This window comes from Cherax quadricarinatus, chromosome 13 (assembly GCF_038502225.1).
Source record: "Cherax quadricarinatus isolate ZL_2023a chromosome 13, ASM3850222v1, whole genome shotgun sequence".
Classification (NCBI taxonomy): domain Eukaryota; kingdom Metazoa; phylum Arthropoda; class Malacostraca; order Decapoda; family Parastacidae; genus Cherax; species Cherax quadricarinatus.
The window spans coordinates 8,415,633-8,429,564 of NC_091304.1; the positions used below are offsets into that span (position 1 = coordinate 8,415,633).

General features: G+C 42.0%; 1 protein-coding gene across 6 annotated transcripts in view; it reads right to left on the reverse strand.

Moving 5' to 3' along the window:
* The window catches only part of LOC128688623 (maltase-glucoamylase), a 157,563-nt gene that overhangs the window by 83,914 nt on the left and 59,717 nt on the right, over positions 1 to 13,932 (reverse strand). For all 6 annotated transcript variants that reach the window (XM_070084448.1, XM_053776534.2, XM_053776532.2 and 3 more), the window contains 3 exons: positions 6,863 to 7,021; positions 6,450 to 6,552; positions 5,033 to 5,106 (listed from right to left, as the gene is read on the reverse strand). In XM_070084448.1, the coding sequence (XP_069940549.1) occupies positions 5,033 to 5,106; positions 6,450 to 6,552; positions 6,863 to 7,021 (336 nt within the window). The remainder of the gene's footprint in view (positions 1 to 5,032; positions 5,107 to 6,449; positions 6,553 to 6,862; positions 7,022 to 13,932) is intronic.

Genomic DNA, 13,932 nt, shown 5'->3' on the forward strand with positions numbered 1-13,932 from the left:
TTTGTGTGTGTGTGTGTGTGTGTGTGTGTGTGTGTGTGTGTGTGTGTGAGATAACCAAGGGAATCGAATCTCGGCTCGTGGTCCCACTACTTATTCTATCACCACCCACATCATGGGTATGGGGTAACCACCACCCATATCATGGGTACGGGGTAACCACCACCCACATCATGGGTACGGGGTGACCACCACCCACATCATGGGTACGGGGTGACCACCACCCACATCATGGGTACGGGGTAACCACCACCCACATCATGGGTACGGGGTAACCACCACCCACATCATGGGTACGGGGTGACCACCACCCACATCATGGGTACGGGGTGACCACCACCCACATCATGGGTACGGGGTAACCACCACCCACATCATGGGTACGGGGTGACCACCACCCACATCATGGGTACAGGGTGACCACCACCCACAACATGGGTAATGGGTGACCATCACAACATGTGTACTGGTTGACCACCACCCACATCATGGGTACGGGGTGACCACCACCCACATCATGGGTACGGGGTGACCACCACCCACATCATGGGTACGGGGTGACCACCACCCACATCATGGGTACGGGGTGACCACCACCCACATCATGGGTAAGGGGTAACCACCACCCACATCATGGGTACGGGGTGACCACCACATATAAAGACGTAAGTAAGTAGGTAAACTTAATCAGGTACAGTCACACCTAACTTCGCTTACATAAATGACCATACATAGCAACATATGTGTAAGTTACTCAGAATGACCCAGAAAATTCAAAGTGACTTATTTCCATTTGGGTCCATATAATATTTTATTTAACTTTTAACATTATTTTAACAATGTTTAAACATCAACTATGTGAAAATTAGTTACAATAGAATATTCTTGTCACTTCTTGTTTGTCACATTTTAATACACTGTGACATCCGCACGATGCGTCACACTGTGACATCTGTACGATGCGTCACACTGTGACATCCGCACGATGCGTCACACTGTGACATCCGCACGATGCGTCACACTGTGACATCCGTACGATGCGTCACACTGTGACATCCGTACGATGCGTCACACTGTGACATCCGTACGATGCGTCACACTGTGACATCCGCACGATGCGTCACACTGTGACATCCGCACGATGCGTCACACTGTGACATCCGTACGACGCGTCACACCGCTAAGAAACAAAGCGCTACAAGGCTGAGAGAAGCTAATAGTTAACCAGTGAGTCGTTAACCTACGAAGCTAACATGGAAAAGTTACAGTTTGTGTAATATATCAGTTAAAGAGCCGCTTCTTACTTTAGTCTCTTAGGTCATACGGAATGTGATTATATATATATATATATATATATATATATATATATATATATATATATATATATATATATATATATATATATATATATATATATATATATAAAATATATATATATATATATATATATATATATATATATATATATATATATATATATATATATATATATATATATGTCGTGCCGAATATGTAAAACTGGTAAATTAGCAAGAACTCATTTAAAATTAAGTCCTTTCTAAAAATTTCTCTTATACGTTTAAAGATATATTCTTTTCGTTAATGTTAATGTAAAAATTTTTAATTTTGCACCAAAAGAATCTTAGAAAACTTACCTAACCTTATTATAACAAGAACAATTACTTTTAGCCTAACCCAACTAAATACATTTTAAATATGTTTATAATAAATTAGTACTAAACAAACACAATCAAATATATTTTTTTCGTTAGGTTCAGAATGATTTTGGCGATATTATTGCATACACAAATTTTAACTTGTCCTATATGGCAAGATGAGCGTTGCTATTTAAGCCAAGATCGCAAGTTCTGCTTATTCGGCATGATATATATATATATATATATATATATATATATATATATATATATATATATATATATATATATATATATATATATATATATGTATATATATATATATATATATATATATATTCGAGAGTACGTGTGTCAGCGTGGTGTACTCTGCCATTATCCTTCACGCTGGTCCAGGCCCCTGAGGAAAAGTTCCTAATTAAAACCCGGAGTCGGACTCAGGTTCATTATTATTGTCAAGAACGACGAGGCGGAGGCGACTCAGAAATACATTAGATATGTACTTCATGGGTTTCTGGGAGAGAACAATTTTTTTTTTTAATCCCACAGTATTATAGTTAATTTTAAATTACATTAATGTGAATATTCTTTCGGTATATTTTGTAAAAGAAAGAAAATACTCAAGAATATTTCAGAAATGTTTATCTGTGACCTACATTATCCTACGAAAAAAAATCTCTGAATTATTAAAAACGGAAATAAGAATGCAGGAACTGGGTAAAGGTTTTAGTACCAAAATTTTAAATAAAACAGAACGAAAATTCTAAAATTATGTCTATATATGCAAATTAATTAAAACCCGAAAGAGAATTTAAACCGCTTAGCCTGGCGTGTAGCGACACTTAGCCTTCGTTTAATACTGCTGGCTGGCCGCTCCAAACATTTCTCCGGGATGTAGATTTGCACGGAAGGAAGCAGGAAGAGAGGGAGAGAAGGGAAAGAGAGAGGAGGGCAGGGAGAAGTAAGACAAGACAGTGAGGGGGAGAAGAGAAATAGGAGGAAAGAATGGGAGGGAATGAGAAACAAATGAGTGTACGAACAGTGGTGAGAGCACACACACACACACACACACACACACACACACACACACACACACACACACACACACACACACACACACACACACACAAACGGCTCATTGCCAGATACGGAAAAAGTAATTTCGTTTATGTTTAATATTGATGAGCTAAACACTTGTGGGTTATTCAGTGCGTGGAGAGGTGGAGGCTCGATCCTCCATCCGCCAGTTACAAGCGACAAGCCTCTAAATACTAACACCTGAATGAAAGAATGAAAATGAGAGAAAGAAAATGAAAACAAAAGTGAACACAAAGAGTAATAAAAAAACGGATTGGCCACAGTGAAAAGCTCTCTCCCACAAGGCACAGTACTCGCTCCCATCCTGTTCCTCATCCTCATATCTGACATATAGAGATGAAAGCCACAGCACTGTATCTTCCTACACAGACGATACTGGAATTTGCACTAGTGTCATTCATTGAGGACAATTTAAAACCTCAAGCGGATATTAACCAAGTCATCTAATGGGCCGCATAAAACGATATAATGTTCAATGAGGACAAATTCCAGCTACTCCGTTATGGAAAACTTGAGGAATTACAAGCTAGAACGGAGTATAAGACCAATTGCAACCACACAGAGCGAAGAACCAATATGAAGGACTTAAAAGTGATAATATCAGAGGATCTCATAGTCAAGGACCACAACAATGTTATTAACACAAATGCAAGGAAAATGGTAAATGTAGGGATGCCATGACAATGATGATCACGTGTTCCATTTAGGCTGGAATACTGCTGTATACTAACATCCCCTTTCAAGGCAGGTGAAACTGCAGATGACTCAAGAAATCGTAATGACACGATTGCAAACAAACCATACCCCCGGCCGGGATTGAACCCGCGGTCATAGAGTCTCAAAACTCCAGCCCGTCGCGTTAGCCACTAGACCAGCTAGCCACTATAAGATTCGTCCAACTAGGTATATTTCTACACCATAGGAAGGTTAGCACAGGCACCACTGTGACCACAAATGCAAGAAATATACCTAGTTGGATGAATCTTATTGTGGCTAGCTGGTCTAGTGGCTAACGCGACGGGCTGGAGTTTTGAGACTCTATGACCGCGGGTTCAATCCCGGCCGGGGGTATGGTTTGAAACTGCAGATCAGAAGAATGAACAGAGGCCCTTCACTGCAAGTCTAACTTCAATAAAGAACATCAGTTACTGGGATACTTTGAAGTCCCTCGACTTGTACTTCTTGGAGCGCAGGCGAGAATACAACATAATAATTTACACTTGTAAAATCCTAGAGGGACTAGTCCTAAATCCACATACAGAAATCACTCCTTATGAAATCAAAAGACTAGGTAGACAGTGCAACATACCCCAGTGAAAAACAAGAGTGTCGTGCGTACACTTGAGAGAAAATACAGTTAGTGTCAGGGGCCCAAGGCTGTTCAACAGCTTCCCATCATACATAATGGGGGATCACCAATAGAGTTCTATTTGTCTTCAAAAGGGAACTGGACAGATATCTAAAGTCGTTGCTTAACCAGATGGGCAGTAGTTCGTGCGTTGGATTGCGTGTGGCCAGCAGTAATAGCCTGGTTAATGGGACCCTGATTCACCATGAGGCCTGGTCATGGGCAGGGCCGCGGGGAAGTTCGACCCCTGGAACTCCCTTCATGTAAACTCCAGATAAAAATGAGACAAGAGGAAGAAATGACAATGGAGACAGATACAATTAGAAAGAAAGAAGGGTAAATAGACATAAGTAGACAGAGACAAAAGTACACAGACAGAAATAGATAGGCAAATAGACAGAAGGTGTAGCTAGGCAGGTAGAGAGACGGGTAAATGTAGGTAAAAAGTTACGCAGACACAGAATGGGAGACACAGAAAAAAGTAAATAGGTAGACAGGTAACAGACAAGTAGAGAGGTAAACAGAGGTAAACAGACAGGTAGAGAGGTAACAGAAGAAGACGCATAACGCAGGCGGACGGAGGAATAAATGGACAGTAAAAATCTCTTTTTAAAAGCGAGGAAATGTTCTTTGTATTACAAGAAGCAAACATGAAGAATAAAAACTTTAGACACTTTCATAAAACAATGAGCAAAAATACTGTCACTTGATGATCACAGGAAGAACACACACACACACACACACACACACACACACACACACACACACACAGGATTGATCCAAGCAGGTGAAGAGTATCTCCAATTCCCTGAATCAAGAGTTTTCCACTGGCGTCAACGGCACTAACATATTCGAAAACAAGCCATAAAACCGTACGGGTCACAGAGCGTTGCTGGTGATACTAAGGGTTGAGAAGCTGTCAGTCAAGACTCACCTGGCTTGACCGGTCCCACACACAGTTCCTCTCCAGACACAGGTCCTCAGTAACTGGATCAGTCTCGCTCCAGTCTGCGTGGTGACACACGGTGAACTTATATTATTATTAATTATATTATTTTATTATTATTATTATTATTATTATTATTATTATTATTATTATTATTATTATTATTATTATTAGAGAAGCGCTAAATTCGTAGCTGTTGTATAACGCTTGTGGTCTCCCTTAAGACGTAACAGATGATGTAAATGAAGACATGTGGATGATACATGTGTAGGACCAGGAGTCAGGGCAGGATTTAGTTGTGGGCAGAGGAGACATTTGTCCAGGAGTCTCCCTGAAACATAAGGCTCCTACCATGTTGGAGGAGGGGCCCTCTACCACGCAGGGGCCTCCACCACACAGGGGCCTCTACCACAAAGGGCCCTTAACTACACAGGGCCCTCAACCGACAAAAAATCAATAAATACAAAATAAGAATTCAGTGTTACTAATTTCTTGGCAATCACTGTGCAGATTATTACGTCTGTGAAACAACAACAATACTATCTGCGCATGAGCTTGTGTGTTCCCGATTCAGACTTTTGGGTCATTTAGAAACTTCGACTCGTGAAGAGATACAGAAAGAGACTGTGTAGAGAATATTTCCTCTATAAACTAATAACTGACAGGGACATCAAAGGTGAACTTTGAAATGTGGAAATAACGTAGGGTTATGGTTGCCACCTGTAGTGGTGGGAGATCAATATAAACACGAAGCGTGTTAAAAATAACTAGTGAATGTCCACTACGGACGAACTGCTTCCCTACCTGTCAGTAATGACTTAAGGACGTGATATTTTGAGTCATTCTCTGTTTCGATAGACTCTTAGCGACTTTGTTAATAAGAAAGTGCGGAAAGTGTCGGGCTTCGGTAAATAAACTTGGCGTTCTGTTTATAAACGATGTAATTTGCATGAATATTCTAGTTTATAGTTTTATACATATATACATATATATATATACATATATACAGCTATATGTTAGCTAAACATTTAATACCAATGAATGTCTCAATATGTCTATGGCACATTTTGATTGCTGTGATCCTTTGAAATAGACTTTAATGTTGTGTTTTATTTGGGTTGTATATTATGTTGCCGTTTTCACAAACTATAATTGCTTTGAAAAAAAATCTATTATGGAAAGTGTTTTCACCGCTCGTGAGCCCATAGGCCTAAATCCGGCCGAATTTAGGCCGGATTTAGGCTGAATTTTTTTTTCTCTCACAAGCTTCATCAATCCATTGAAAAGTTTCATTCCAGCCCCGAGAGAAACTTGTTTATCTTTAATTATTATCCTGGTTACTACACACGTGTCTTATTTACAAACTCCCCGGAGAGGTGCCACTCCCCGGAGAGGTGCCACTCACCTCCGTATGAGAGTGGACAGGGAAGCTTCAAGACCAGGTTGTAGCTCCAGTACAATGCGAAGTTCTCCAGGATAGGGATCGCCAGGTCGAACATCTTCACCTCCTCAACACACCAACAAAAATATTGAAGTAATTGACAAACTTGAGAGCTGACCCAAAGTCTAGCCAAATGGTTTTCCACGAAAAATATAACTTCGGGTAAAAAATCAAAACATACTAAGCTCCTAAGATGAAGTTCTAGTCTAATAATTCCCTCAATGTCACATTTCAGAAACTCTTTAAAAAAAATCATCGTGGACCTCCTGTTCCTACTGGAACCATGACATATACACATTATATTCTAGAAATGTCATGAAAATAATTAAAAATTTTCACCCTCCCCATCCAGAAATTGACCTTGGTGTGGCACTCACCCTGGTGGCATCATCATAGTGCCAGTCTCCAGTGGTCCATCTCTCACCGTTGAGCAGCAGGTGGGAGGGTCGGGCACCCACACCAAACACCCGCACGTCAGATATAACCAGAGGGCCAGCCACGGAGTCTGAGTGATCCACCTCCCAGGATATCCTCTCCTGCAACACTCACAGCGGAATACAGAGAGAGAGAGAGAGAGAGAGAGAGAGAGAGAGAGAGAGAGAGAGAGAGAGAGAGAGAGAGAGAGAGAGAATATGAGAGGGTGAAAATGAGAGATAGAATGAGAGAAAGGAAGGGAGGGAGGGAGAGAGAAAAATAATTAAATCTAAAATATGAATAAAAGTGTTCGTAATACTACTTTTCTGAAACAAATTACAAAACAGTAATGACAATGAACAGACGAGATATTATAGTTAATTAAAGGTAAATAACTGAAATATTAGTGATTCATATACAAAAATATACTAAGCTAACAATATCAAGTTATAAATGATAAAAGATAAGAAATATTACATACACGGTACAATAAGATCACAGACAAGAGGTGATAACACAGTTTGCAGAACACTGAGAACAACCACTCTGAAAAGAACAGTGAACTTCCAGGCGCATTCGTGATTTCTCACGTTGTCAAGTTCCTTGATAATGTGATTGCTTGTTCTGCGTTACATACATGAAGAGCTAGACCCGCAGGGTTCATGCATCGACTGGGAAATGGGAGGAAAACAACTTTGATCCCCAACGGAGGATCGGTTCAGTTCCTTGGATCAAGAGCCCTTCGTGGGCATCAAGGCATTCTTGGAAATGAGGGTTATTTAAAATATACTATGATAAACGTGTTAAAAATAACTAAAATAATTCATATTAAGAAAAATAATTAAAATAATTCATATTTAGAAAAATAACTAAAATAATTCATATTGAGAAAAATAACTAAAATAATTCATATTGACAAAAATAACTAAAATAATTCATATTGACAAAAATAACTAAAATAATTCATATTGAGAAAAATAACTAAAATAATTCATATTGAGAAAAATAACTTAAATAATTCATATTGAGAAAAATAAATAAAATAATTCATATTGACAAAAATAACTAAAATAATTCATATTGACAAAAATAACTAAATTAATATTGACAAAAGTAACAAAAATAATTCATATTGAGAAAAATAAATAAAATAATTCATATTGACAAAAATAACTAAAATAATTCATATTGACAAAAATAACTAAATTAATATTGACAAAAGTAACAAAAATAATTCATATTGAGAAAAATAAATAAAATAATTCATATTGACAAAAATAACTAAAATAATTCATATTAACAAAAATAACTAAATTAATATTGACAAAAGTAACAAAAATAATTCATATTGAGAAAAATAAATAAAATAATTCATATTGACAAAAATAACTAAAATAATTCATATTGACAAAAATAACTAAAATAATATTGACAAAAGTAACAAAAATAATTCATATTGAGAAAAATAACTAAAATAATTCATATTGACAAAAATAACTAAAATAATTCATATTGACAAAAATAACTAAATTAATATTGACAAAAGTAACAAAAATAATTCATATTGAGAAAAATAAATAAAATAATTCATATTGACAAAAATAACTAAAATAATTCATATTAACAAAAATAACTAAATTAATATTGACAAAAGTAACAAAAATAATTCATATTGAGAAAAATAAATAAAATAATTCATATTGACAAAAATAACTAAAATAATTCATATTGACAAAAATAACTAAAATAATATTGACAAAAGTAACAAAAATAATTCATATTGAGAAAAATAACTAAAATAATTCATATTGACAAAAATAACTAAAATAATTCATATTGACAAAAATAACTAAATTAATATTGACAAAAGTAACAAAAATAATTCAAATTGAGAAAAATAAATAAAATAATTCATATTGACAAAAATAACTAAAATAATTCATATTGACAAAAATAACTAAATTAATATTGACAAAAGTAACAAAAATAATTCATATTGAGAAAAAAACCTAAAATAATTCATATTGACAAAAATAACTAAAATAATTCATATTGGCAAAAATAACTAAATTAATATTGACAAAAGTAACAAAAATAATTCAAATTGAGAAAAATAAATAAAATAATTCATATTGACAAAAATAATTAAAATAATTCATATTGACAAAAATAACTAAAATAATATTGACAAAAGTAACAAAAATAATTCATATTGAGAAAAATAACTAAAATAATTCATATTGACAAAAATAACTAAAATAATTCATATTGACAAAAATAACTAAATTAATATTGACAAAAGTAACAAAAATAATTCAAATTGAGAAAAATAAATAAAATAATTCATATTGACAAAAATAACTAAAATAATTCATATTGACAAAAATAACTAAATTAATATTGACAAACGTAACAAAAATAATTCATATTGAGAAAAATAAATAAAATAATTCATATTGAGAAAAATAATTCCAAGACTTTTTTTCCAGAGGAAGAAAAAGTTATTTTAATAAAAATATTTGACTACAACTTTCATTTGGAAATTTTTCAATCTAAGTTTACATAAAAAAATTACCATGTCTAAAATGACCAACACGTCTAAAATGACCAACACGTCTAAAATGACCAGCACGTCTTAAATGACCAACACGTCTAAAATGAGTAGCACGTCTAAAATGACCAGCACGTCTAAAATGACCAACACGTCTAAAATGACCAACACGTCCAAAATGACCAACACGTCTAAAATGACCAACACGTCTAAAATGACCAACACGTCTAAAATGATCAACACGTCTAAAATGACAAGCACGTCTAAAATGACCAGCACGTCTAAAATGACCAGCACGTCTAAAATGACCAGCACGTCTAAACTGGCCAGCACGTCTAAACTGACCAGCACGTCTAAAATGACCAGCACGTCTAAACTGACCAGCACGTCTAAACTGACCAGCACGTCTAAACTGACCAGCACGTCTAAACTGGCCAGCACGTCTAAACTGACCAGCACGTCTAAACTGGCCAGCACGTCTAAACTGGCCAGCACGTCTAAAATGACCAGCACGTCTAAACTGACCAGCACGTCTAAACTGACCAGCACGTCTAAACTGACCAACACGTCTAAAATGACCAGCACGTCTAAAATGACCAGCACGTCTGAAATGACCAACACGTCTAAAATGACCAGCACGTCTAAAATGACCAGCACGTCTAAACTGACCAGCACGTCTAAAATGACCAGCACGTCTAAAATGACCAACACGTCTAAAATGACCAGCACGTCTAAAATGACCAGCACGTCTAAAATGACCAACACGTCTAAAATGACCAACACGTCTAAAATGACCAAAACGTTTAAAATGACCAGCACGTCTAAAATGACCAGCACGTCTAAAATGACCAACACGTCTAAAATGACCAACACGTCTAAAATGACCAGCACGTCTAAAATGACCAACACGTCTAAAATGACCAACACGTCTAAAATGACCAACACGTCTAAAATGACCAACACGTCTAAAATGACCAACACGTCTAAAATGATCAACACGTCTAAAATGACCAGCACGTCTAAAATGACCAGCACGTCTAAAATGACCAGCACGTCTAAACTGACCAGCACGTCTAAAATGACCAGCACGTCTAAACTGACCAGCACGACTAAAATGACCAGCACGTCTAAACTGGCCAGCACGTCTAAACTGACAGCACGTCTAAAATGACCAGCACGTCTAAACTGACCAGCACGTCTAGACTGACCAGCACGTCTGAACTGGCCAGCACGTCTAGACTGACCAGCACGTCTAAAATGACCAGCACGTCTAAACTGGCCAGCACGTCTAAAATGACCAGCACGTCTAAACTGACCAGCACGTCTAAACTGACCAGCACGTCTAAACTGACCAACACGTCTAAAATGACCAGCACGTCTAAAATGACCAGCACGTCTGAAATGACCAGCACGTCTAAAATGACCAGCACGTCTAAACTGGCCAGCACGTCTAAACGGACCAGCACGTCTAAAATGACCAGCACGTCTAAAATGACCAGCACGTCTAAACTGACCAGCACGTCTAAAATGACCAGCACGTCTAAAATGACCAACACGTCTAAAATGACCAGCACGTCTAAAATGACCAGCACGTCTAAAATGACCAACACGTCTAAAATGACCAACACGTCTAAAATGACCAAAACGTTTAAAATGACCAGCACGTCTAAAATGACCAGCACGTCTAAAATGACCAACACGTCTAAAATGACCAACACGACTAAAATGACCAACACGTCTAAAATGACCAGCACGTCTAAAATAACCAACACGTCTAAAATGACCAACACGTCTAAAATGACCAACACGTCTAAAATGACCAACATGTCTAAACGAACACGTCTAAAATAACCAACACGTCTAAAAAAACCAACACGTCTAAAATAACCAACACGTCTAAAATAACCAACACGTTTAAAATAACCAACACGTCTAAATAGCCAACACGTCTAATATAACCAACACGTCTAAAATAACCAACACATCTAAAATAACCTACACAATCCGTACAACACTTGAGCTTCACCTGGACTGACGCTACTTCCCGGAGCTTCACCTGGACTCACACTACTCCCCGGAGCTTCACCTGGACTGATGCTACTCCCCGGAGCTTCACCTGGACTGACGCTACTCCCCGGAGCTTCACCCCCAGAGCTTTATTTGGGGTGATGCTACCCCCCCAATTTCACCGACTGAGTTCCCCCCAGCTTCACCCGGGCTGATGCTACCCCCGGGGCTTCACCTGAGCGCGCCCCCGGGGTTTACTGGGCTGATGCTACCCGGGCCCATGGGCTGATGCTCCCCCCGGGCTTCACCGGGGTGACGCTACCCCCGGGGCTTCACCTGGGCCCGCCCCCCGAAGCTTTTACCAGACTGATGCTACCCCCGGGGCTTCACCTGGGCCACACTTCTCCCCGGGGCTTCACCTGGGCTGATGCTTCTGGGGGCCACCTGACGACGCCCCCCGGAGCCACCTGACCCACTCCCCCGGGGCTTACCTGACATTCTCCCGGGTTCACTGACTGATGCTACCCGGAGCTTTACTGACGATGCTACCCACGAGCTTCACCTGACTGACACTACCCCGGGGCTTTACCTGACGCGCACCCCGGCCCCCTGACTGGTCCCCCCCGAGCTTCCTCCTGACTGATGCTACCCCCGTCCTTCACCTGGACGATGCACCCCCGAGCTTCACCTGACGATGCTACTCCCTGCTTCACCTGGGTGACGCTTTCCCCCGGGGTCACCTGACCGTTACCCCCAGTTTTACCGAAACCACCCCCGGGGCTTACTTGGGCTCCCCCTACTTTCCCCGGGGTTCCCTGGACGACGCTCCCCCGGGGCTTCACCAATGATGCTACCCCCCGGGCCACCTGACTGACGCACCCCGGGCTTCACCTGACCCCACTACCCCGGGGGTTCACCTGACCCTCCCTGAGCCACCACGACGCACCCCCGGAGCTTCCCCGACTGATGCACCCCGGGGGTTCACCTGACAGACGCTACTCCCCGGGGGTTCACCTGACTCACACTACTCCCAGCTTAATGGACTGACGCTACTCCCGGGCCACATGGACTGACCTCCCAGAGCTTCATTTGGGGGACACCCCGCTTTACCTGGGGTGATCCCCCGGGCTTCACCTGACTGATGCACCCTGGGTTCACCTGAGCTGACGCTCCCCGGGTTCCCGGACTGATGCTACCCCGGAGCTTCACAGGACTGATGCTACCCCGGAGCCCCCGGGGGCTGCGCTACCCCCCGGAGCTTCCCCTGACCACGCTACTCCCCGGTTCCCCTGACTGATGCACCCCCAGCCACCGGGACTCACACTTTCCCCCCGGGAGCTTCACCTGACGATGCTCCCCCGGAGCCACCTGACTGACGTTTCCCCCGGGAGCCACCTGACTCACCCCCCCGGGCCCCTGACTGACTCCCCCCTGGGCTTTCGGGACTGGCTACCCCCCGGAGCTTCACCTGACTGATGCACTCCCCCGAGCCCCCGGGACGACGCACCCCCAGAGTTTCACCGGCCCGACGCTACCCCGGAGCCACCGGACTGATGCCCCCCGGGTTCCTCTGACTGATGCACCCCCGGTGTTCACCTGCACGATGCTACCCCCCAGCTCACCTGACTGAGCTTTCCCCAGTTCACCTGGGGGCCCTTTTCCCCAGCTTCCCCGGGGACTGATGCTACCCCCGGAGTTTCACCGGGACAGACGCCCCCCCCGGAGTTCACTTGACTCACACTATTTCCCGGAGTTCACATGGATACGCATCCCGGGCTTCACCGACTGATGCTCCCCCCCGGATTTCACCTGACTGACGCTACCCGGGAGCTTCACCTGACTCACCCCCCCGGGCTTCCCCGGGACGACCTCCCCCGGAGCCACCTGACTGACGCTACCCCCGGAGCTTAACCTGACTGATGCCCCCCCCGGGAGCCCCCTGACAGAGCTACCCCCGGATTTCACCACTCACACTACTTCCCGGAGCTTCACGTGACTGACGCTCCCCGGCTTCATGGAGACGCCCCCCGGGCTTTTTGGGGGCGATGCTCCCCGGAATTTCACCGGGGCTGATGCCCCCCGGGAGCTTCACCTGGGCTGATGCACTCGGAGCTTCACCTGGCTGACGCTACCCGGTTCACCTGGACTGATGCTCCCCCCGGCCCAAATGGACTGATGCTACCCCGGGCCCCCGCGACGCTCCCCGGGCTTCACTTGGACTACGCTCCCCCGGGTCACCGACTGATGCACCCAGGAGCCACCGGACTCACCCCCCGAGTCACCCGACTGATGCTACCCCGGAGTTCCCCTTTGACGCGCTACCCCCGGCCACCTGACTCCCCATCCCCGGGAGTTCATGGACTGATTCCCCCGGAGCTTCATCTGACGATACCCTGAGCTTCACCTGACACGCTCCCCCGGCCACCGAAGGGGCGTTTCTCCCGGGCTTCACCTGACTGACGCTCCCCCCGGGCT